This window comes from Microcebus murinus, chromosome 1 (genome assembly GCF_040939455.1).
Source record: "Microcebus murinus isolate Inina chromosome 1, M.murinus_Inina_mat1.0, whole genome shotgun sequence".
Taxonomy (NCBI): Eukaryota; Metazoa; Chordata; class Mammalia; order Primates; family Cheirogaleidae; genus Microcebus; species Microcebus murinus.
Genome location: NC_134104.1, coordinates 148,291,734 through 148,316,432, shown reverse-complemented (window position 1 = coordinate 148,316,432; position 24,699 = coordinate 148,291,734). Strand labels below are relative to the sequence as shown.

General features: G+C 40.7%; 1 protein-coding gene across 2 annotated transcripts in view; it reads left to right on the top strand.

Annotated features, from left to right (window-relative positions):
• Positions 1 to 1,924: 1,924 nt before the first annotated feature.
• ULK4 (unc-51 like kinase 4) overlaps positions 1,925 to 24,699 on the top strand; it is a 541,908-nt gene continuing 519,133 nt past the window's right edge. For both annotated transcript variants that reach the window (XM_076006616.1, XM_020284578.2), the window contains exons 1-4: positions 1,925 to 2,074; positions 8,875 to 9,057; positions 20,922 to 21,021; positions 22,620 to 22,759. In XM_076006616.1, the coding sequence (XP_075862731.1) occupies positions 8,920 to 9,057; positions 20,922 to 21,021; positions 22,620 to 22,759 (378 nt within the window). In that variant the 5' untranslated portion in view covers positions 1,925 to 2,074; positions 8,875 to 8,919. The remainder of the gene's footprint in view (positions 2,075 to 8,874; positions 9,058 to 20,921; positions 21,022 to 22,619; positions 22,760 to 24,699) is intronic.

Here is a 24,699-nt window from a genome sequence, read left to right as displayed (position 1 = left end):
TTCTCTCCAGGATCCAAGTGAATTTTCTTAATTTGTTTTTCCTTTCCCTCATAAAAAAATTTGACTAATTTTACATTCATTATCATTATTATTCATGTATGCTTCTTTGTAGAATGTAAATAATGATTTTTTTTCTCCTTTGCAACATGTAACATAGTGCTTTGCCTAAAGAAGGAAATTTCTGTGTGGTTGAATGAAGAGATTCTTTATGATCATTTAGAGGTGAGGAAGATGTTTCTGAGAGGAGGAAGTTGCCTGAGAACCTCAGCATTTGATATCCTTCATGTCAGATTTCCTCTTATAAACTATAATGAGAATATCTAAAATTGAGGTTAAAGTAATGGACATTCTGAAAGCACTCAGGAATTTAAGCAATTCAAAACATGATGTTTCAGTTCTGTCCTACCCAAGAACCTAATTGGCACTCTTTCTGAAACTGAACAAATGCCTGTCAAAGTCTAATCTTTGGGCCAGAAGTGGTCACTGAGTAGGGTCCATGATTTCTCTAGTTTTTCTTTTGTGATACTGTCTTATAATTATTTATAGAAGGAGTTCTTAAACTTTTATGAGTGATTGGCACCTTTGAGAATCTGAGTAAACCCATGTATACTTAAGCTAGAAAAATGCACAGGCATACAAAATTTTAACTGTTAACAGGTTCATGTATTTATTGCCTGAAAGCATCCACAGAACCTAGGCTAAGAAGTATCAGAATTTGATATTGTTTCTGACATTGACTCTTAGGATAGTTATCAAAACTCGGAATAAACTAAATATTTCATGGTTTTATGTCTTCATTAATTTCAGAGTAGTCCGTGAGGAAACTTTTCCATACCAAAGCTGTCAAACACACACAACTGATAAAATGGATACTGTAAGATTCTTGAGAAGGCAGGAATGGTCAGAAGGAAAAAGATATGATTTACCTGAGATCAAAACAGTTCTAGGTAGTGGTTTGCAAAATGGGGTCTTAAGCAACACCGGCATCACCTGGTAACTAGATATAAATGCAAAATTTTAGTCCTCGTTTAGACCTACAGAATAAGTTCTGTAGGTACTTATTCTGGTCAAGGTCAGAAATCCTTGTTTGAACAGGCGCTCCAGGTGGTTCTGATGCTTAAGTTTGAAAACCACTGCGCTAACTAGGCTAATGCGAGGAAGCCGAAGAGGGGAGCCGGTACTAACGCTTCCGGTGGTTGGAATTTGCGGGCACGGAGCATTGCAAGTCGCGGGCACTCAACTAGAGATCAGAGGAGCTGGTCTGTTTCCTCGACTACGAGAAGGAAGATAATCCACAGCTTTCTCTTTTCTACAGGGTGAGGGACCCCAGGCCCCTCCTTCTGAGCCAGACTATGTCACCACGTCCGCCTGAGCTCCCGGAGGACTCCAGAAAGGAAAGAATGGAAGCAAACACAGGAGGATAGTGGGGGCGGCAAGAAAAGAAATGACGAGGGCCAAGCTCCACGGCCCGCAACTCTGCCTAGCCAGATTCGCTCTCGTGGTCCAACTCCCGGCGCCCAGTTAGAACCGTTTTTTGTTCTTTTTTGCTTTTAGAATTGAAGGAAGGTCCGTCACGGCCTCCCACTTCCGGTCCCTAGCCTATGGGAACCGAAACGCTCAGCCAATTAGCGCCCTGCATTCTTTCCGGCGTTCAGCGCGCTTCCATGGAAACGGAATGGGCGAATCCAAACACAGGGGCTGCTGTGAGTCCAGTACTCCCCGCCGGTGGGTTGGTCCTAAGGCAGGTTGAGAAGCCGTCAGAGAGGGGGAAGGAACCCTCGGGAACTCTCACTTCCGGGCCCCAACCAATAGGAACGGAAACTGCTCAGCCAATCAGCGCCTGGCGTTCCTTCCGGCGTTCTGCGTGCTGCCGTGGAGACGGGATGGGCGGATCCAAACGCGGAGGGGTGCTGGATCCCGCGAGGCTGGGCGCTGCTTCCGCGCATCGCCGCTTTACTTCCCCGCTCTCCCCCCGTTCGCGGGCCTGTGGACCTGTCCCGAGGCGGAGGCCCAGACGTGCGCACCCGCGGGAGCAGTCAAGCGGACTAGCTGCTTCTCCAGACCGAGCGATCAGGTGTGTGGCAGGGGCGATTTTAGGAGCACGGTTCTGGGGTCGTGTCTCGGTCGGCGGACACGTAGGCGTGGGGGGCGCCGCCCGGCTGCCCTTGCTCCGTGCGTCCGCGGACCTCGTGCTCCCCGCTGCGCTCCCCTCCAGTCGGCCTCACTCCGCGAGCCCTGCTCTGCGCCGGCGTTCAAGTAAAACCCTGCCCAAGTTTCCTTCGGGCTTTGGTCCGGGGCACGCGCGGGACGCCTCTTCCAGCGTCCAGGTGAAGGGGAGATGAGGGGCGCTCTGTTCCTGGGCTTGGGAGACGCGCTTTATGGGTGCCGCCTCTTAAACCCGGAGCGGGACGCGGCTTCTCCGCCCGGGCCCACGTCCCGGGCCCCACGCCAGCCTCGCAGCCTGCCGTGCGCCGACGGAGCGAGGCGGTGGAAGCTGCCGCGAGCTGCCTGGTGGAAGGAGCGGCAGATGCTTACAGGGCGACTCCGGGGCTGCGGTCGGTTCCGACTGGAAGAAGCCGCGGGGAGGAGCACCTGTAGAGAGAGCGCTTAGCATAGTGCCCGCCGCCTTTCGCGTCCCAGCCGGAGTCGCAGAGTGGAGCGTGCATCGAAGTCGCCGGAGGGCGTGTGTTAACACACATTTCCGGGCCCTGCCTCCGCTATTTCTGGTTTCTGTACACCTGCCGAGGGGTCGGGACTTTGCAGTTCTCGTTTCCCAGGTGATGCTGCTTGCTGGTGCGGGAGGCAGCGATCTCGACGAAGGTGGGAGCGATTGAGGGGAGGAGGGTTCCAGTCTTGGCCCGCGTACCTGTATCACCTGGGCCGTGTCAGTTTGTCGAATGTAGCACCTGCCCCCTGAAATCTTAAACGACTCGTTTGCACGTGTGTGATTTGCTCTGCTTTCTGGCTTCTCAGATCCTTAGGCGAACTTGTAGATTAAATACTACTCCAAGGGCGCACCACGTTTTTAGAAAAACGAGAAAGAATAAACGGTGGTGTCTGAGAAAGCACGCTTGAGTGAGTAAACTGTTAAGAGTTGGGAAGGGATGACTATGAAAGTCAGGAGGGTGGTTACTTAGGGGATCAGGAGGGATTGTGATTGAGGTAGGCTCATGGAGGGGCTCAGGTTTGGTGCAGGCAAGGTGCTATGTCCTGACCTGGGTGGTGAATATGTGTGTCACTCTTATAATAATTCATTAAACTTTATATTTGTTTTATAGGGTTTCTGTATTTGTGTTATGTTTGACAATTAAGAGGTAACAGATTTTTAAAAATGCATATTAGGAAGTCTTTAATGGGGAACAGTTTTGAGATTGAGTGAAAAAGAATCTTAAAGTCATAGAATTTCGGACTTTGAAAGATAACTTAGAATAATTATCTGACCTAATTTTTATTTTTTATTTTTGAGACCGTGTCTTGTTCGCCTGGGCTAGAGTGCAGTGACGTGATCATAGTTTACTGCAGCCTCCAACTCCTGGGATCAAAGGATCCTCCTGCCTCAGCCTCCCCAAGTAGCTAGGGCTACAGTAGTGAGGCAGTGCTCTCTGCCTTCAATTCTTACTTTATTCTAGGAAAATTGAGCTCCAGAGACAAGTGCTTGAAAGTAACAAACCATCCTTATCCAAGCAGTTTTGTAATTGACTTGTTTTGTTAATTTCAAGCTGAGTGCTGTGGTCAGATGTAGCTACTGAGTACAGGTTGAGGAAATGAATTTGGCTTAAATCAAATTCAAAATTTCAAGATTCTACTTAATTTTTTTTCCCCTGTGGCCTGAAACTTTATTTTCAAGAAATCAGTTATATTAAATAAAAACTTATTTCATCATCTTGTCCTGATGTAGCTTAATGTAGCCAATTTGCGAACATTTATTTATTGATTGATTGATTGATTGACAGAGTCTCGCTTTGTTGCCCAGGCTAGAGTGAGTGCCATGGCGTCAGCCTAGCTCACAGCAACCTCAAACTCCTGGGCTCAAGCAATCCTGCTGCCTCAGTCTCCCGAGTAGCTGGGACTACAGGCATGCGCCACCATGCCCGGCTAATGTTTTCTTTCTATTTATAGTAGAGATGGGGTCTCGCTCTTGCTCAGGCTGGTTTCGAACTCCTGACCTTGAGCAATCTGCCCACCTCGGCCCCTCATAGTGCTAGGGTTACAGTGTGAGCTAGGCTCACAGTGTGAGCCACTGTGCCCGGCCCAATTTGTGAACATTTAATTAAGGCTTTTGTTTGTTTTTTTTCCTGGCTTAATAGGTTTTCCATCTTAATATATTATCAGTTTAATCTTATTTTGGTTATATTACTATGTATTGTTGACCTCTTGCCACATAAATACTCCAGTTAAGTCTACATTTTGGTGGACCAGGACTCAGGATTGATTCTTTTTAATGAATGGGTTTTAGAGATGAGAGGAATATAAAAGAAACTTAGGAAAACTGTCATTAAAGGAAATAGAGACTAATCTGTGCCTTTTTGGCTTTTCATTTATTTAAAATCAAAATTCTCCTCATCTACTTAGAATTTCTTAATTTCTGTGGCGATAATCTGGCTTCTTCTGATTTGAACTAGACACCAGGTTTATAATCCAAACAACTGCATGTAATTCCTACCCAGCAAATTTGTATGTAGAATTTTTCCCATTTTGCAGTACGTTTTAATTTCAGTGGAAGATGGAATCAAAGAATTAGTGTTATCGCTAGATTCTTAGAACACTGGTTCTATGTATCAGGACAGGTGTCAGCAAACTACTCCTCATGGGCCAACTCTGGCTCTTGGGCAGAGTTTTTATATGGCTTACAACCGAGGAATGGTTTTTAATTTGTTAATATGGTTTGGAAAAACAGTCAAAAGAATTATATTTTGTGATGTGTGAAAATTATATGAAATTTAAATTTCATTGTTTATAAACAAAGTTGTAATGGAACCCAGCCATGCCCATTTACTTGTCTCTGGCTGCTTTACGGGTGTAACAGCAGAGTTGAGTAGTTGCAACCGTGAACATCATAAGGCCTGTGAAGCCTAAAATGTATACTACCTAAAATTTTACAGAAAAATATTTTCATCTCCTACACTAGAACAATCTTAGAAATTTTTTCATCTATAAAATAAATTTTCTTACTCTCTGTGCAGCTTATTGCCCACTTTTCCCTTAGTTTAATCTTAAATTCTTTTCAGCAATAGGTAGCCAGTTTTACTCTCAAATTTTCTGAAGCCTTTAAAATTTTGGCAAAATACACAGAGCATAAAATTTACCATCTTAACCCTTTTTAAGGGTACAGTTCAGTAGTGGTTAAGTATAGTCACATTGTTATGTACTAATCTCTGTAACTCTTTTCTTCTTGCAAAACTGAAACTCAGTCCATTAAACAACTCCCCATTCTCCCTTTTTTCCTACCCCCCCCACCGCCATTCTACCTTCTGTCTCTATGAATTTGACTACTCTCAGCAGCTCTTATAAGTGGAATCATACAGTATTTGCCTTTTTGTGACTGGCTTATTTCACTTAGTGTAATGTTGTCAAGGTTCTTCCATGTTGTAGCATGTGTCAAAGTTTCTTTCCTTATAAAGGCTGAATAATGCTCCTGTGTGGGTGTATATACATACATACTGCATTTTCCTTATCCATTTATCTGTTGATGGACACTTGGATTGCTTCTGCCTTGTGGCTTTTGTGCATAATGCTTCTATGAACGTAGGTGTACAAAGATCTCTTTGAGACCCTGCTTTCAATTCTTTTGGATACATACCCAGAAGTGGAATTGCTGGATCTTATGGTAATTCTATTTTTATTTCTTTTGAGCCATACTATTTTTCATAGCTGCTATACTATTTTACATTCTTCACCAATGGTACACAAGAGTTCTAATTTCTCTGCATCCTTACTGACATTTATTATTTTCTATGTTTTATTTTTATAGTAGGCATTCTAATGAGTGTGAGAGTATCTCATTGTGGTTTTGATTTGCTTTTCTCTAAACATTAGTGATCCTGAGCATCTTTTCATGTGCTGTTGACAATTTGTGTATTTCTTCTTTTGAGAAATGTCTATTCAAATCCTTTGCTCATTTTTGAATTGCGTTTTTTGCTGTTGGATTGTAGGAATTCTTTGTGTTCTAGATACTAATCTCTTATCAGATATATGATTCGGAAATATTTTATCCCATTCTGTGGGTTGCCTTTCCACTGTGTTGATAATGACCCTTGATGCACAGAAATATTTGTTTTTTTGAGACACAGGTTCACTCTTTTGCTCAGGGTAGAGTGCTGTGGCATCAGCCTAGCTCACAGCAACCTGAAACTCCTGGGCTCAAGTGAGTTTTCTGCCTCAGCCTCCCGAGTACCTGGGACTACAGGCATGTACCACCATGCCTGGCTAATTTTTTCTATAAATTTTTTTAGTTGGACAATTAATTTATTTCTATTTTTAGTAGAGATGGGGGTCTCGCTCTTGCTCAGGCTGGTCTCGAACTCCTGACCTTGAGCCATCCTCCCATCTTGGCCTCCTAGAGTGCTAGGATTACAGGCGTGAGCCACCGCGCCTGGCCTAGAAATCTTAAGTTTTAATGTACTCCAGTTTATTTTTACTTTTGTTGCCTGTGCTTTTGGTGTCTAGCTTATAGCCCTTTTTAGAAAACTCGAGATATAATTCACTTCTTTAAAATTTACAATTCATTGGTTTTTAGCACCCAAAATGCTACAAAATCTGAAACTTTTTGAGTGCCAACATGATGCTGAAAGGAAATGCTTAGGAAACGTTTTGAATTTGGAATGCTCAACTGGTAAGTATAATGCAAATATTCCAAAATCCAAAAACATCCAGAATCTGAAACGCCCCTGGTCCCAAGAATTTTGCATAAGGGACACTTAACCTGTATATTTACCCACTTGTGCAATCATCATCACCACTGTTGAATTCCAGTACATTTTCATCACCCCAAAAAGAAACCCTATATCTGTTAACTTACCGCTTTTTAAAAAATTTTATTTTTTTATTTCAGCATATTATGACAGTACAAATGTTTAGGTTACATATATTGCCCTCATCACTTTTTTACATTTCCTGTTTCAAAGGGATTTTGCTATAGGTTCTGACATTTTGGATACTACACGAAACACAGACTTTTTAAAAAGGATATTTTATGGCTTGGATAATTTCTGAAAAATATTTTTTAAAAAAGTTTTGATTCTAATTTAGTCAAATGGAAAGAGTAACAGAGGTAAATTAATATTTTCCCCCAGCTTTATCAAGATATGATCCACAAATAATAATTATATGTATTTAAGGTATACAACATGTTGTAGTAATGGAATTTTTCTATAGTCTAACACAGGGGTCCTCAAACTTTTTAAACAGGGGGCCAGTTCACTGTCCCTCAGACCGTTGGAGGGCTGGACTATAGTTTAAAAAAAACTATGAACAAATTCCTATGCACACTGCACATATCTTATTTTGAAGTAAAAAAAACAAACGGGCAAAAACACCCACATGTGGCCCACGGGCCATCGTTTGAGGACACCTGGTCTAACATGTATAATTCTCCCAAAGAGATGCCAGTGTATGAAAGATTGATATACTTTGATTATGTTGTCGCAAATTTGTTGGTGAAGGCATCAATTCTACTATTTTATTTCAATTCTAAATCTAGTCTGATGAAAGATTGCATCAAGTCCTTATTCATGAAAATTAGAGGATTATGTTGGCCAAGAAAATGAATTAATTTAACCACTGTTGCCTTAGATGAAGGATGAAGTGCTTGGTTAAAAAAGAAAATCTTTAGGGGTTAATAAATGCTTTCTATTATATAAATGGCCGGATAGTAAATATTTTAGGGTTTGTGTACCTCCTACAGTGTCTGTCGTGATTATTCAACTCTGCCACTGTAGCAGCCATAGGCAATATGTAAATGAACGAGTATGGCTATGTTCCAATTAAATTTTACTTACTAAAGCAGGCAGCAGGCGTCATTTGGCCTATAAGCCAGTATTTTGCTGACCTCTGACTTTCAATGATATTTAGATTGACTCTTACAATCTCTATGGATTAGGTGGAAATATTGTCATTTCATATTTATTTACTCAGTAAAGTGTTTGCACATATATTTTATTAATTTGCTTTTCATAATTTGTAAGGTTTAGGTGGGACATACACGGATGTTGAGACACAGTGGCTAAAATGTAATTCATATCCTGAGTTTGTTACTTGTGTTTGAAACAGCTATTGTTTTCACAATTTTTTAAAGATTTTGTTGATAGGAAGTTGAACATTAGTCTGTGAATTGTTTATTTTATTTATTTTTCCCTTGGCTTTGTTATCCTATAAAAAATCGACACCAGGCCGGGCACGGTGGCTCATGCCTGTAATCCTAGCACTCTGGGAAGCCGAGGCAGGTGGATCGCTCAAGGTCAGGAGTTTGAAACCAGCCTGAGCAAGAGTGAGACCCCGTCTCTACTATAAATTAGAAAGAAATTAATTGGCCAACTAATATATATATGTAAAATTAGCCGGGCATGGGGGCACATGCCTGTAGTCCCAGCTACTCGGGAGGCTGCGGCAGGAGGATCGTTTGAGGTTGCTGTGAGCGAGGCTGACGCCACGGCACTCTAGCATGGGCAACAGAGTGAGACTCTGTCTCCAAAAAAAAAAAAAAAAAGAAAGAAAAGTCGACACCGGTATTCAACACTTAAGTGAATTTTCTGAATTTATAGAATTATTAGATTTATTAATTATTAGATTTATTAAATGTCTTAGGCTAATTATCCTAGGCTAACTAATTATTCAACTGGCTTATATTTATAAGTGTCATTTCTGTTTACCTTTCAGGAGCTAGAGATGCTATTTTATCATCTGTGAGAAGTTGGCCCAGAGATGGAAAACTTTATTCTCTATGAGGAGATTGGCAGAGGAAGCAAGACTGTTGTCTATAAAGGGCGACGGAAGGGAACAATCAATTTCGTAGCTATTCTTTGTACTGATAAGTGCAAAAGGCCTGAAATCACCAACTGGGTAAGTGAAGTGTGTTTCCTCTGGGAAAGACAGCTACGATCAGGTAGCACGAAAACAGAAGCCATTGAACTAACCGTAGCAAACGCCACATTTTCAATCTGAAGTGGCCGAACTTCTGTCAGTTCAGTGCTACTAGTCTTGAATAATGACTAATAAACATATTTAAATAATCACTAACTTAGGTTTTTGGGGTTTTTTTTTTTGGGCACAAGTCAGCAAAACCATATTTTATATTAGATTATTTACTTTTAAAATTTAGTGTGTGACTATGAAGCTTTCCAAGGAAGGACATTGTATGAGAGTGACTTGGTTTTGAAGTAGCTGTGTCACTTTACAGCCTAGGCTTCTTGGAACATACCTAGCTTTTTAAAAAAATTATAAAATACACACAACATAAAATATTTACCACTTTAACGATTTTTAATTGTACAGCTCAATGGTAAGTACTTTCATATTGCTGTGTAACCATCATCACCATCTATCCCCATAACTCTTTTCATCTTGTAAAACTGAAACTCTATACCCGTTAAACTACAACTCCTCATTTCTGCTTCCCCCAGCTTTTTGGCAACTATCCTACTTTTCTTTTCTTTTTCTTTTTTTTTTTTTTTTTGAGACAGAGTCTCACTTTGTTGCCCAGGCTAGAGTGAGTGCCATGGCGTCAGCCTAGCTCACAGCAACCTCAAACTCCTGGCTCAAGCAATCCTCCTGCCTCAGCCTCCCAAGTAGCTGGGACTACAGGCATGCGCCACCATGCCCGGCTAATTTTTTGTATATATATTAGTTGGCCAATTAATTTCTTTCTATTTATAGTAGATACAGGGCTCTTGCTCAGGCTGGTTTTGAACTCCTGACCTTGAGCAATCCGCCCGCCTCGGCCTCCCAGAGAGCTAGGATTACAGGCGTGAGCCACCGCGCCCGGCCATATCCTACTTTTCATCTCTATGATTTTAACTACTGTAGGTATCTCCTGTAAGTGGTATCATACAGTATTTATCTTTCTGTGACTGGCTTATTTAACAGTATAATGTCCTCAAGGTTTTTCCATGTTGTAGAATGTCAGAATTTCCTCCCTTTAATGAATTATATTCCATTGTATGTACCCTCCACATTATGCTTATCCATTCATGTAGGACCCTTGAGTTGTTTCCATGATTCAACTATTTTGAATAATACTGCTGTGAATATGTGGATACAAATATCTCTTTGAGATACTGCTTTCAGTTTTTTTGGGTATTATACCTAAAAGTGAAATTGCTGGATCCTATGGGAATTGTGCTTTTAATTTTTTTTTTTTTTTGAAATGGGATCTTTCTATGTTGCCCAAGTTGTTCTCAACTCCTGGGCTCAAGTGATCCTCCCACCTCGGCCTCCTGAGTAACTGAGACTACAAGTGTGCCCCCACATCTGGCTTATTTTTAATATTTTGGAGACCTGCAGTACTGTTTTCCACAACAGCTTAACCATCTTAACATTCTAACTCAACAGTTCACAAGGGTTCTAATTTCTTCACATCCTCATCAACATTTGTTATTTTCTGTTTTTTGATAGTAATCAATCCTAATGGATATGAAGTGGTATCTCACTTTTTTTTTTTTTTTTTTTTTTTTGAGACAGAGTCTCGCTTTGTTGCTCAGGCTAGAGTGAGTGCCGTGGCATCAGCCTAGCTCACAGCAACCTCAAACTCCTGGGCTCAAGCAATCCTGCTGCCTCAGCCTTCTGAGTAGCTGGGACTTCAGGCATGTGGCACCATGCCTGGCTAAAATTTTTGTATATATATTTTTAGTTGGTCAGTTTCTTTCTATTTTTAGTAGACATGGGGTCTCGCTCAGGTTGGTTTCGAACTCCTGACCTTGAGAGATCCACCTGCCTCGGCCTCCCAGAGTGCTAGGATTACAGGTGTGAGCCACCGCGCCTGGCCTGTATCTCACTTTTTTGATTTGTATTTCCCTAATCACTAGGGAATTGCACTAGTGATGCTGAGCATATTTCATGTGCTTATTGACAATTTGTATATCTTTTTTGGAGAAATGTGTATTCTTTTGACCATTTCCTAAAGTCCTTTACCCATTTTCTACTCTGGTGGTTTGTTTTGTTGAGTTTGTTGATATCTTAAGAATATTAAGTCTTCCAGTTTATGAGCATGGGATATCTTTCCATTTCTTTGTCTTTTTAACATTTCTTTCAGCAGCGCTTTGTACTTTTTGTTGTATGAATCTTTCACTTTTTGGTTAATTCCTATGTATTTTATTCTTTTTGATGCTATTATAAAAGGAGTTTTCTTAATCTCCCTTATAGGGTGAACATTTGTTAGTATATAGAAATTTAACTGATTTTTGATTGTTGGCTTTGTATTCTACTTTGCTAAATTTGTTTTAGTTATGATGGTATTTTTATAGACTCTTTAGTGTTTTCTATATACAAAATCAGTTATATCATTTGTAAACAGATAGTTTTACTTCTTCCTTTCCAATTTGGATGCCATTTATTTCTTTTTCTTGCCTAATTGCTCTAGCTAGGACTTTCAGTACTGTGTTGACTAGAAGTGGTGAAAGTAGGCATTCTTATGCTTGTAGTTCATTATCTTAGAGGAAAAGCTTGAGTCTTTCAAAATTGCATATGATACTTGCTTTGGATTTTTCATATATGGCTTTCATTATGTTGAGAATAGATTCTTTTTGCTCCCAGTTTGTGGAGTGTTGTTTTATGAAAGGGTATTGAATTTTGCCAAGGGCTTTTCTGCGTTGACTGAGATGATCATGTGAATTTTTTCCTCTTCTGTTAATGTCATATATTACATTAATTTTTCTTTTGTTTGTATCTTGAATCATATTTGTGTTTCAGGAATAAATGTCACTTGGTCATGGTGTCTAGATCTTTTAGTAAGCTTTTGAATTCAATTTGCTAGTATTTTACTCAGGACATACCTAGCTTTTAAGTCAGATAATATGAGGCACTTAGTATAGTGCCTGACATTTAGTAAGCAGTTTCTTATGCATCTTATGTGGTAGTCACCAGTGTAGCAAGAAATACACAGAGAATAGAGAGGGGGAGAGGGACATACCCAGAACTAGAAGCAGTTGGGAAGAGGAAGGTGGGGTCATAAGTGGGAAAGAAGGATGAGGCAAGGTAGAGCGTGTACAAAATTGTTAATGGATATGGAAAGGCTACTGTTTTTGGTCTGCCTTGCTCCTGATTCATAGATCCCAGGGAAGCCTCTGTTTTTTCCAAGATTTATTCACTCACTTCAACACTGTTGAACATCTGCTATGTTAGAGGGCAGGATGATCTGTTAGAGGCAAATCTTGTCTTTGTGAGTTTATAGTCTGGTGAGAAAGGGGATCAAGGCATGCACAAGCTCTTCGTTCCCTGTCTTCTAAGGTGTCTCAGTCTTGGAAACTCCTGTGTCCCAGACCTAGCAGAAGCATTTCAACTCTGTTTTCCTTTGCAGAAGTTCATCATTGGCTATTATTTATTAAGTAGCTTTTTAAATTTTTTTTTTTTTTTTTTTTTCAGACAGAGTCTCACTTTGTTGCCCAGGCTAGAGTGAGTGCCGTGGCGTCAGCCTGGCTCACAGCAACCTCAATCTCCGGGGCTCAGTGATCCTACTGCCTCAGCCTCCCGAGTAGCTGGGACTACAGGCATGCGCCACCATGCCCGGCTAATTTTTTTTTTTTGTATATATATTTTTAGTTGGTCAATTAATTTATTTCTATTTTTGGTAGAGACGGGGTCTCGCTCAGGCTGGTTTCGAACTCCTGACCTCGAGCAATCCGCCTGCCTCGGCCTCCCAAAGTGCTAGGATTACAGGCGTGAGCCACCGCGCCCGGCCTAAATTTTTAGTTAAAAGTATTTTCTTTAGAAATAGGTTCTTGCTCAGTAGCACAGGCTGGAGCGCAGTGGTGTCATCATAGCTCACTGTAACCTTGAACTCCTGGGCTCTCGGGATCTTTCTGCCTCAACCTCTCGAGTAGCCAGGCCTATAGGCATGTGACACCATACCTGGCTAATTTAAAAGTTTTTTGTAGAGATCGGGTCTCACTGTGTTGCTCAGGCTGGTCTTGAACTCCTGAGCTCAAGTGATCCTCCCACCTCGGCTTCCCAAAGTGCAGGGATTACAGGTGTGAGCCATTGCGCCTGGCCGCTCTATCCAATATCTAATATGTTCTAGCCACTGCCCTGGGTACAGTCACTCCTCACAACTGCCTATGATGTCAGTATTTTCCTAATTTACAGTCTGTGTCAGATCTGTCTCCCGCGCTTCCTCGCCAGTTGAAGAGGGCAGCAGAGTAGGCCAAGAAAAAATTACACGTAAGAAGTTTGACTTCATTGCCTCCCTGCTCCTCCTCTGTACAGCATTTACTGTTACACTCTCCACTGGCTGCTGTCAGTTGTTCCTTGACAGTCCTCCTCAGTACTTTCCCTTGCTTTGGGCTTTTTCATAACCACACTTTCGAGTGTCATAATTTACACCTCTCTTGTTCTTTCCTTGATAGATGATATATCTAGCTCAGGTGTCCTCAAACTATGGCCCATGGGCCACATGTGGGTGTTTTTGCCAGTTTGTTTTTTTACTTCAAAATAAAGATATGTGCAGTGTTCATAGGAATTTGTTCATATTTTTTTAAAGCTATAGTCTGGCCCTCCAACAGTCTGAGGGACAGTGAACTGGTCCCCTGTTTAAAAAGTTTGAGGACCCCTGATATAGTGAATACAGCAAACTAGTTTTTGTTAAAATATCATCCCTTTCTCTGATCACATTTTGATAGCATTTTGGAATCTATCAATGGCTTAATTCACAGGGGTGATAAGGAATTTTCAAAGAAATTCTGAGCTAGGTGGCTTTGTGTGATACTTTTCAGACCTATCAGGATCCAGAACAAATGCCACCTTTTCCTGTAAAACTTAACCCTGATTAAATCACTTGGCTCTTTGACTTCGACAGGGAAACCTGGTCACAATAGAGAAACTGTCTCATCATGAGAATGCAACTTGTGACATACACCACAAATGCTGGGTGTGAGAGTGGTTGCCAGAATACCAGGGAAAGTTTCACTACATTACTAAACTGCTGCCTTTCCAAAAACAGCAAATACTGTTGAGAAGTATACCGGATACTAAGAGAACAAGTGAATATCTAGTGCAGGACTTAGATCTTGGAGTCTTAAGCACACCTGAGTAGTATACAGTTTAGTCACTTTTAACAAATGTGTATAGTCAAGTAACAGATATCCAACTCAAGACGTAGAGCAGCATATCCATCCCTCCAGAAAGTGCCTCTTGCCCTTCCCAGATGTTTTCTTTTCTTTTTTTTTTTTTGAAGATCAGAGAAGCAGAATTTCCCAGATGTTTTCTTTAGCACCTAGCCCCCAGCACTCTTATTTCTATCACTACAGATTAGTGTTGCTTGTTCCTAAACCTCAAGTAAATGGAATCCTACAGTGTGTACTCTTTTGTGTTGCACTTCTTTTCCTTAAGATCGTGTTTTTGAGATTCACTTGTGTTATTGTAGTTTGTTCCTTTATTGCTAAAAAGTATACCATTTTGAGTGAATCTTTTTATTGAAGTAAAAAAAAGCGTACACAAAAGCATACAAATCATAATTGTGTGCTCAATTATGCTTCAATTATGCTTTTCATTAAGTTAAGCATGACCATACAACCGGCATGCAATCAAGAAATACCATGGGTCTAGGTGAAGTGGCTCACGCCTGTAATCCTTGTACTCTGGGAGGCTGAAGCGGGAGGATCGCTTGAAGTCAAGAATTCGAGACCAGCCTGAGCAAGAGTGAGATCCTGTCTCTACTAAACATAGAAAAATTAGCCAGATGTGGTGGTTCTTGTCCGTGGTCCCAGCTACTCGGGAGGCTGAGGCAAGAGGATCACTTGAGCCCAGAAGTGTGAGTTTGCTGTGAGCTACGCTGATGCCATGGCACTCTACTCAGGGCTATGGAGTGAGACTTTGTCTCCAAAAAAAAAATAAAGAAAGACCTTGTCTCTAAAAGAAAGAAATAACATGGAAGCCCCTTCATTTCCCCTGCTAGTCCCTCCCTTCCTGTAGAAGGATAATCATGATCTTCACTTCTAACACCACAGATTAGTTTTGCTGATTTTGAGCATTTTATGAATGGAGAGTCTGAACACATTTGTAAAGTAGAGTTGATAGTTTTGGTCGTGGATTGGCTATGAGGTGTGAAAGAGAAGTCAAAGATTCTTCCAGAGCTTTTGGACTAGGTGGATGGATGGTGATGTTGCTTACTGAGAGGGCAAAGCCTAGGAGGAGGATGGATTTGGGCATCTTGGTTTTGGGGGCCCATTGGAAGACGCTGGATGTTTGAGCTTGCAATTTAGGGGGAAGTTTGGGGCAGAGATGTAAATTTGAGAAAGAAGACTAGAGCTGACAGCTGTGATGGCAGGGTCCTGATTCCTCAGTGTCCTCTTTTTTTTTTTTTCTGAGACAGAGTGTCACTTTGTTGCCCAGGCTAGAGTGAGTGCCGTGGCGTCAGTCTAGCTCACAGCAACCTCAAACTCCTGGGCTCAAGCAATCCTGCTGCCTCAGCCTCCCGAGTAGCTGGGACTACAGGCATGCGCCACCATGCCCGGCTAATTTTGTTTATATATATTAGTTGGCCAATTAATTTTTTTCTATTTATAGTAGAGATGAGGTCTCGCTCTTGCTGCTCAGGCTAGTTTCAAACTCCTGACCTCAAGCAATCCGCCCACCTCGGCCTCCCAGAGTGCTAGGATTACAGGCATGAGCCACCGCGCCCGGCCTCCTCAGTGTCTTGGTGGGGTCAGGGGCAAGTGCTCCCTTGGCGGTTCAGTTTTATGGTGTGGTTTTGGGAATCCTTTCTAGAATTCAGGTAGATTCTGTTTCATTAACCCTACTGTCAATTCTGTGAATTATCTGTGCTCCTTAAAAGTCCTTTTATAGCCAGAGTGGATTCTGTTTTCTGTAACTAAAAATATTGGCCAAATCATGGGGTGTCATGGGAGGCCAAGTAAAGAAAATTATACAGAAAGAAAAGAAATTAGTTGCGTGAAATGTATCTGATAAGGTGAGGACTGAGGACCTTGAAGAGCGTGGTGTCAGTGAAGTGGTGAGAGCCAGAATTGCAGTGGGTTTAAGAGGGAGTGGGAGGAGAAGGTAGAGGCCATTGTTAAGGCGTTCTGCTATATCAAGGAGCCAGAGGAGGTGATAGCTGGATGGAGATAGAAGGTTAAGATGGAAAAAATTCCTAGCACTCTGGGAGGCCGAGGTGGGTGGATTGCTCAAGGTCAAGAGTTTGAAACCAGCCTGACCAAGAGCGAGACCCTGTCTCTACTAAAAAAAAAAAAAATAAAAAAAATAGAAATTAATTGGCCAACTAAAAACATAGAGAAAAAATTAGCCGGGCATGGTGGCGCATGCCTGTAGTCCCAGCTACTCGGGAGGCTGAGGCAGGATTGCTTGAGCCCAGGAGTTTGAGGTTGCTGTGAGCTAGGCTGACGCCACAGCACTCTAGCCGGGGCAACAGAGTGAGACTGTGACTCGGAAAAGAAAAAAAAGATGGAAAGAATTATTAGGAGTTATGTCTGACTTCTGTTAAAAGACCTGAATTTACATTTCATAAAGCAGGTGGTTTATATTCTCTCACGTAAAGAAAGTCCAGCACTTGAAAGCTGGTTCCACCATACCATCAATTCCTCGTCATTCTTCTCTGCTATCCTTACTGCTTGGCTTACGTGCTCAAGGCCATTTCACAGTGGCTGGAGGGCCACTGCAACTTTAGCCATCATGTCAGTTTTCCAGGGAGGAAGGGAAAGGAAAGATGTGCCAAGGCGTTACCTGATATCTTGCATAAAACCCCTTTATAGGTTTTCCGGGAAATCCAGCTAGTGACTCTGGTAACATCTTGTTGGTGTCCCCTGGTCGTTGTAGGAGGCAAGGAAGTCTTTCCTGGTCAGGCACAAGACTGTTTCCAACAATACAAAGATTCCATTACTGAGGACATAGGTGAGGTAGATGTTAGGTAAGTACCTGGCAGCCTCTCCACAGAGGTAATACTTGCATGTTTGCATGCTGATGGATAGGATCCATTAGCAAGGGAAATATATTTGCATAGGGTGAAGAGGAGTCAGTTGTAGCAATGAAGTTTGAGAGAGGATGGGATCTTTTTTTTTTTTTTTTTTGAGACAAGAGTTTCGCTTTGTTGCCCAGGCTAGAGTGAGTGCCATGGCGTCAGCTAGCTCAAGCAATCCTCCTGCCTCAGCCTCCCAAGTAGCTGGGACTACAGGCATGTGCCACCATGCCCGGCTGATTTTTTCTATATATGTTAGTTGGCCAATTAATTTCTTTCTATTTATAGTAGAGACAGTGTCTCACTCTTGCTCAGATCGGTTTCGAACTCCTGACGTTGAGCAATCCACCCACCTCGGCCTCCCAGAATGCTAGGATTACAGGTGTGAGGCACTGTGCCTGGCCAGGATGGGATCTTGTATACAACAGGAAGCATTGGCTTTTCAAAGGAGCACAGACAGTTGAGGGAAGGCAGGTATATAGGAAAAGATGAAAGTTGACTCATAGATTTCCTGCCAGGAGCTTGAGAAGGTTCTCTTCCGACTGATTCTGTTTCCTCTGAAAAAAGTAAAGTCATCAGTTAGAAGGTGGGAGAGGAGTAGGGGAAGACAGCGTCAGAGGTGAGAGGAAAGAAGAGGTGTGAGTAGTCACTTAAAGAGCAGATTGTCTGGGGCCATTTGAGATTTGTGATCCTAAGTTTAAGGAGGTATATGAATCAGCATAGTCTGTATTTACTTCAGCTGCTCTCGTGTATGCATAGGGTGTGGAGGGTTGAATTTAACCAGGATCAGAATCCTAGTGTGAGTTAGCTAGAAAGTGTTTGTGGTCACTGGCTAGGATGTATGAACGATTTTGGAGGTAATGCAGTTTTCAGTAAAGTCTAGCAACGCCATCCAATAGAAATACAATGGGGGCCACAAATCTAATTTAAAATTTATTGGCCGGCGTGGTGGCTCACACCTGTAATCCTAGCACTCGGGAGGCTGAGGCAGGTGGATCACTTGAGGTCAGGAGTTCGAAACTAACTTGAGCAAGAGCAAGACCCCGTCTCTACTAAAAATAGAAAGAAATTAATTGGCCAACTAAAAACATAGAAAAAATTAGCTGAGCGTAGTGGCGCATGCCTGTAGTCCCACCTACTCGGGAGGCTGAGGCAGAAGGATCGTTTGAGCCCAGGAGTTTGAGGTTGCTGTGAGCAAGGCTGACGCCGTGGCACTCCAGCCAAGGCAACAGAGAGAGACGCTGTCTCAAAAAAAAAATAAATAAATAAAAAAGAATTTTCTTCATGGCCACATTGAAAAAGGAAAACCAAATGGGTGAAATTAACTTTAAACCCAATATGTACAATGTATTACCATTTCAACATGTAATCAGTATGAACATTAAGGTATTTTTCGTTCTCTTTTTGAAATGAAGTTTTCAGAATCCTGTGTGTATTTCACACTTGCTGCACGTCTCAGTTCAGACAAGGCGCTTCTCAGGTTCTCAGTAGCCTTATGTGGCATGTGGTTCCCACGTTGAACATAGTAGGTGGATGGTGGTTGAGGTCAGGGTGGAGGGCAAGATTTGGAGAGGCAGCGTGGCCAGCGTCTTGCAAAAGTGGGCCTGGGCACATGTTAAACGATGGGAAGTGCTGGGAGGAGGTGCTGGCACCTCAGTTCTGTTGGTGACTCTATTAGAATTGCCACATCCCCTTTATTTTTCATCAAGGCCTCCCTCTTTCTGTGCCTCAATCAGTGGGTGCCCTTAAACATGCTCATTCTCTGGTGGCCTTATTAGTTTTTGTAGCTTCTTACAGGTGCTCCTCAAATTCTCTCCTGGTCACCCTGAGGTTTGGTTTTCTCCTTTCTGTCTTTAAGTTTTGTGGATCCACTTTCCTTTAATTGTGTTACAGTATGAGCCCATCTAGTTCCCAGAGTGTTGCATTTTTAAAACAGAAGGCTCTTTACATATGGGCCCAATAGCCTGTGTTAAATGGTAGTAGAATTTGGATGTGATTTTTTTAAGTGATATGAAATGTTTTATATATTTATGGGGTCCACATGAGTATTTGTATATGCATACACAGAATGTGTAATGATCAAGTCAGGGTATTTGGGGTGTCTATCACCTTGAGTATTTATTTTTTTATTTTTTATTTTTTTTTTTGAGACAGAGTCTCGCTTTGTTGCACAGGCTAGAGTGAGTGCCGTGGCGTCAGCCTAGCTCACAGCAACCTCAAACTCCTGGGCTCAAGCAATCCTTCTGCCTCAGCCTCTCGAGTAGCTGGGACTACAGGCATGCGCCACCACGCCCGGCTAATTTTATATATATATATTAGTTGGCCAATTAATTTCTTTCTATTTATAGTAGAGATGGGGTCTTGCTCTTGCTCAGGCTGGTTTCGAACTCCTGACCTTGAGCAATCCGCCCGCCTCGGCCTCCCAGAGTGCTAGGATTACAGGCTTGAGCCACCGCGCCCGGCCCACCTTGAGTATTATTTCTATGTGTTGGTAACATTTCAAGTCCTCTCTTCTAGCTACTTTGAAATATACAATGCATTGTTGCTAACTATAGGAACCCTCTTCTGCTATTAAATATTGGGGCTTATTTGTTCTAGCTGACTGTATGTTTGTACCCACTAACCAATCTCTCTTTATCCCACCCACACACCCTTCTCAGCCTCAATTTTTTTTTCCCCTGGTCAAACTTATGGCAAACCCAGACTCTACATTTTTTAAGAACAGGATCCAAAGTACTTGGTAGCTGTCAGCAATTCTGGGTCTTGATGGTTTGCTACCTAGGTACACATTTAAAAAATTTTCTATACCTAGTGGAATTTTAAAGGGAGAAAGCAAAAACTCCAAAACAGCTTAGTATTTTTTTAACTGGCAGGTCTTTGTTTCTTTATTTTTTGTTTTTGGTGCACAAGTATTCTTATGGTGTAATGGAAATGTATATTTTTAAGGTCAGTGTTTTTATTATAATGATTCCTTTTAATTATCTGGGTGAACTGATGACATTAGGGTTCAGAAAGGATATTTTTAAAAAGATCGCAGAATCCTTCTAAGAGTTCTTTTAAATGTTATAAAAGTAATACATGTTCACGGTAGAAACTTGGACAATATGGAAAAATGAAGAAAACACTATTCTGTCATTTGAGGACAATTGCTGTTCATGTTTTGGTTGATTTCCTTCTAGTTTTTTTCTAGGATTTTTTTCTTTAATGTTTTAACTATGGTACTATATAATTTTGTTTCTTGCCTTTTTCACTTAACACTGTCATTTTTCTGTGTTATAAAATTAAATAAACATTTTATTGTTGATTTAATATTTTGTCAGTTGATAATACAACTTAGTTAACTATTGTGTTATTGAGCATTTAGGTTACTTAGTAAAGGGTTTTTCCCCTTTGAAACTATTTTTTTTCCTGGTTGTAAAAGTAGTGTGTATTATTATAGAAAACAGAAAATGGGAGAAAATTAGAATTTAAAAACACCAGTAGTTTCACCAAAATAACAGCAGCTATTTTGGAATACTCACACCTTCTGGTCATTTTCCTGTAAATAATTATTTTGCAGTTTGTATTTACACAAATACACAAAACAGTATTTCACAGGTTTTTAAAAAGTCATTTTTAAGGTTGTATGTTAAGTTAGCGTTTTTCTGTGTAACCAGCCTTCATAACCATCATTTCTAATATCTGTAATAGAATTTGCCCAAATTCAACCATTTTCTTATCCATTTACCAATTATATATTTAGATGTTTCTCAGTAGAGGCAAGATTTTAAGAACTTTTTTGAGTGAATGCTGTGTGTTTTTATAGGTCCGTCTCACCCATGAAATTAAACACAAGAATATTGTAACTTTTCATGAATGGTATGAAACCAGCAATCATCTCTGGCTAGTAGTAGAACTCTGCACAGGTAAGAGAGTGTGTAAGAAGCGCTGTGAATTTAGCCACCTTTCATACTATTGAAAAAGCAAATGGTGTAAGTTTTGTTACTTTGATCTTCTATTACAGATATAAGTAGTATTGATATTGTTTACTATATTAACATGAAAATCTGTTGCTTGATATTAGGGAAGGGTAAAGAGCAAAGGTGTTTTTCATAAGAGGAGAAATTATGTAAAATTCAATTTGAGGTTGACTTTGTTACATTACTAAAAAACTGGCATAAAAATTTAGAGATATCTTAAAGTAATGATTGATTTATCAAACAAGTTTCCCCCAATAAATGAAAAACATTTCAGGGGTTAACTAGATTAATTAGCTAACAAATTTATAAAGTGATCATCTTTTTGTGAATAGGATACTTTATAAAAACTTAATGTGGAAAAGTACAAAGGTGAACCAACAAATATCACCACATGGCAATAATTAGACATAACATGTTACAGCTGTTGCTTTACTCAACTTTCTAGGACTGTATGCAGGGGAAAAGGTGAATGCATGTATATCTGGGCTTTTAGTTTCAACATTTTAAGAGTTTAACAGGGAACAAAGTAATTAAGTACCACTCTTAGTGTACTTTTATTTATACATTGAATAATAAGGAATCATTAAATATTAAACTACATTGTAATTATTGCTTTATGACTCTATTGTATTGCATTAGAATTTATAAAACTTAATCATAAAAGGGGTAATTTAGAGTAGTAATTTCTTTGCTTTTTATTTTTCTGATTCAGTAGGACAAGATGATGGTTGGAGTACTTCCACACATGGACACACTCAACAGGGTTATCAGGGGACACCTCTAGTATTACTTTTTGCTTCAGCTGTTGTTTCTGTTCCCTGAACAGGTGTAATATCCTAACTCTACTGTATGCCTGTGTTTGTAATGGTTCCTCACTCATCACAACAAAACAAACCCCCAAATACCTCTTACTTCCATCCTAGTAATTCTGATTGAACTTTCAGATGCCAGCAGAGACTTCTCACTTTTTCTGCACTTGGCTGTCGTAATCTTGTCCTTTAAAAAAAAAAATTCGTTTCTGGCACGTAGATGGTAGAGGTCTAACTGGGATCTTGGAAGAATATAGCAGTGGAATTTGCAGGGTGCATGCCTTTGGCCTTTTAACTCATCAGTGTGCACACTCGATCTGATTAACTGTTAAGGAAAGTCAGACTGTGACACTAACATTGCACATGAGTGAACAAAACTATAATTGCATAATATGATTTAAGTTCACAGTTTTGGGTTACTATTTAACACTAATTTTTGCAGCTGTTCATTCACTGAGGGATCTGGGGTGATTGTTCTTTATTCCACCTGTTTACTTTTTACCAATGTTCCAGACAGAGCAGGTACCCGCCTGGAGTTGGCTCTGGAGTATGGGCTGACTTCTGTTGCAGTCTGGGACCACTGTGTTTGCTCACTTGTGTGTTTCTGCTGCCAGACTGTCAGGGTTTACTGTTTAATCATTTTTTAATGCTCAGTATCCGCCAGTGTGGAACCTCTTGCAGGCAGTCTGTGGTGTTGGCTGGTTGAAATGGGTGATTTTAATTAACTTGTTGCAGGTGGTTCCTTAGAAACTGTTATTGCTCAAGATGAAAACCTCCCAGAAGATGTTGTGAGAGAATTTGGGATTGACCTGATTACTGGATTGCATCATCTTCATAAACTTGGCATTCTCTTTTGTGACATTTCTCCTGGGAAGGTAATTTATGAAAGTTGTGATTTCCTAACTACTTCTGCCTCAATTTAGAGTGCTTTCTCAAAGGTGTTTTTATTTTTAGATAAAATTTTGGTACACAACATCTTGAGATTTTATGTTAACTTATTTTAAATAAAAGGAAATAGTACTATATTTTAGCTACCTATTTAAGTAGGTTTTTGAATGTGAAGTCTCTCTTTCTTTCAGAGCTGTTTGAGTAGCTACTTTTTGCTGCTAAGGGATATTGTAAATGATGAGCTGAATAGGTTTGTAAGATAAGGCTCTCTTAGCTCCTAAATCATAGTACATACTTATGAACCATATCATGGTTATTTATGTACGATTCCTAATATGGATCAAATATTTTCTCTTGTTAAAATTAATCACCATAACTAAATTAATTTTCAGTAACTATTACAAGTATAGTAGAGACATGAAACCTGCTTAGTTTCTGAGTTGCAGTCAATAGTGATACTTAGAAGTTGGTCTCATTGCCTTAGTTTCCTTGTCTGTGATATGGAGGTAGATACTTTCAGGGTGGTTGTGAAATTACATATTTTTAGGTGAAGCTTCTAGGGCACTTTCTGGTAGGTAATGTGCTCACAATCAGTGGCATCTATTATTGTCTTTATAAGTATTACACATACTCATGGTAATTGTATATATTATTAGTCTGAGTTTTTACATCTTTTCCTTTAATGTATGCAAATGAAATGAAAAGTTGAATATTTCATTTTCAACTTTATTTTTGGAGGCCATCCATATGAGAAGATAATTAAACCTAAAAAAGAAAACTCCTTAAAAATCCTGCATAAAGAATAGAGGTTCTTGTCTGAAATATGCAGATGCCCCAAGTCTGTAGCCACTCAACTGCATTGTAGTGCTAAAAGCAGCTATAAAAATACACAAACAAATAGGTGTGACTGTGTTTCCATAACTGTATTTATAGACACTGAAATTTGAATTTCATGTAATTTTTACCTATCAAGAAATAATCTTCTTTTTTTCCCCAACCATTTAGAAATATAAGAACCACTTTTAGCTCCTAGATGTACAAAAACAGGCAGTGGCTGGGATTTGGCCCAGAGGCTGTGGTGTTTGCCAAAGAGTGTGTGGGAGTTGTTTAATGAAGTTTATTATCAGCTGTTATGATCTAAGAAATTCAGGCTGCTTTGTAATGTAACCTGCGTTCTAGAACAGAGGTTGGCAAATATTGGGCAGAGTTCCCATTTCTGTAAATGAACTTTTTATTTATTTATTTTTTGAGACAGAGTCTCACTTGTTGCCCAGGCTAGAGTGAGTGCCGTGGCGTCAGCCTAGCTCACAGCAACCTCAAACTCCTGGGCTCAAGCAATCCTGCTGTCTCAGCCTCCTGAGTAGCTGAGACTACATGCATGCGCTACCATGCCCAGCTAATTTTTTCTATGTAAGTTGGCCAATTAATTTCTTAATTCATAGTAGAGACAGGGTCTTGCTCTTGCTCATGCTGATTTTTTTTTTTTTTTTTGAGACAGAGTCTCACTTTGTTGCCCAGGCTAGAGTGAGTGCCGTGGCGTCAGCCTAGCTCACAGCAACCTCAAACTCCTGGGCTCAAGCGATCCTGCTGCCTCAGCCTCCCGAGTAGCTGGGACTACAGGCATGCACCACCATGCCCGGCTAATTTTTTTGTATATATATTAGTTGGCCAATTAATTTGTTTCTATTTATTGTAGAGACGGGGTCTCGCTCTTGCTCAGGTTGGTTTCGAACTCCTGAACTCAAAGGATCCGCCCGCCTCGGCCTCCCAGAGAGCTAGGATTACAGGCGTGAGCCACCGCGCCCGGCCCTCATGGTGGTTTTGAACTCCTGACTTTGAGTAATCCACCCACCTTGGCCTTCCAGAGTGCTAGGATTACAGGTGTGAGCCACCGTGCCCGGCCTGTAAATAAACTTTTATTGCAACA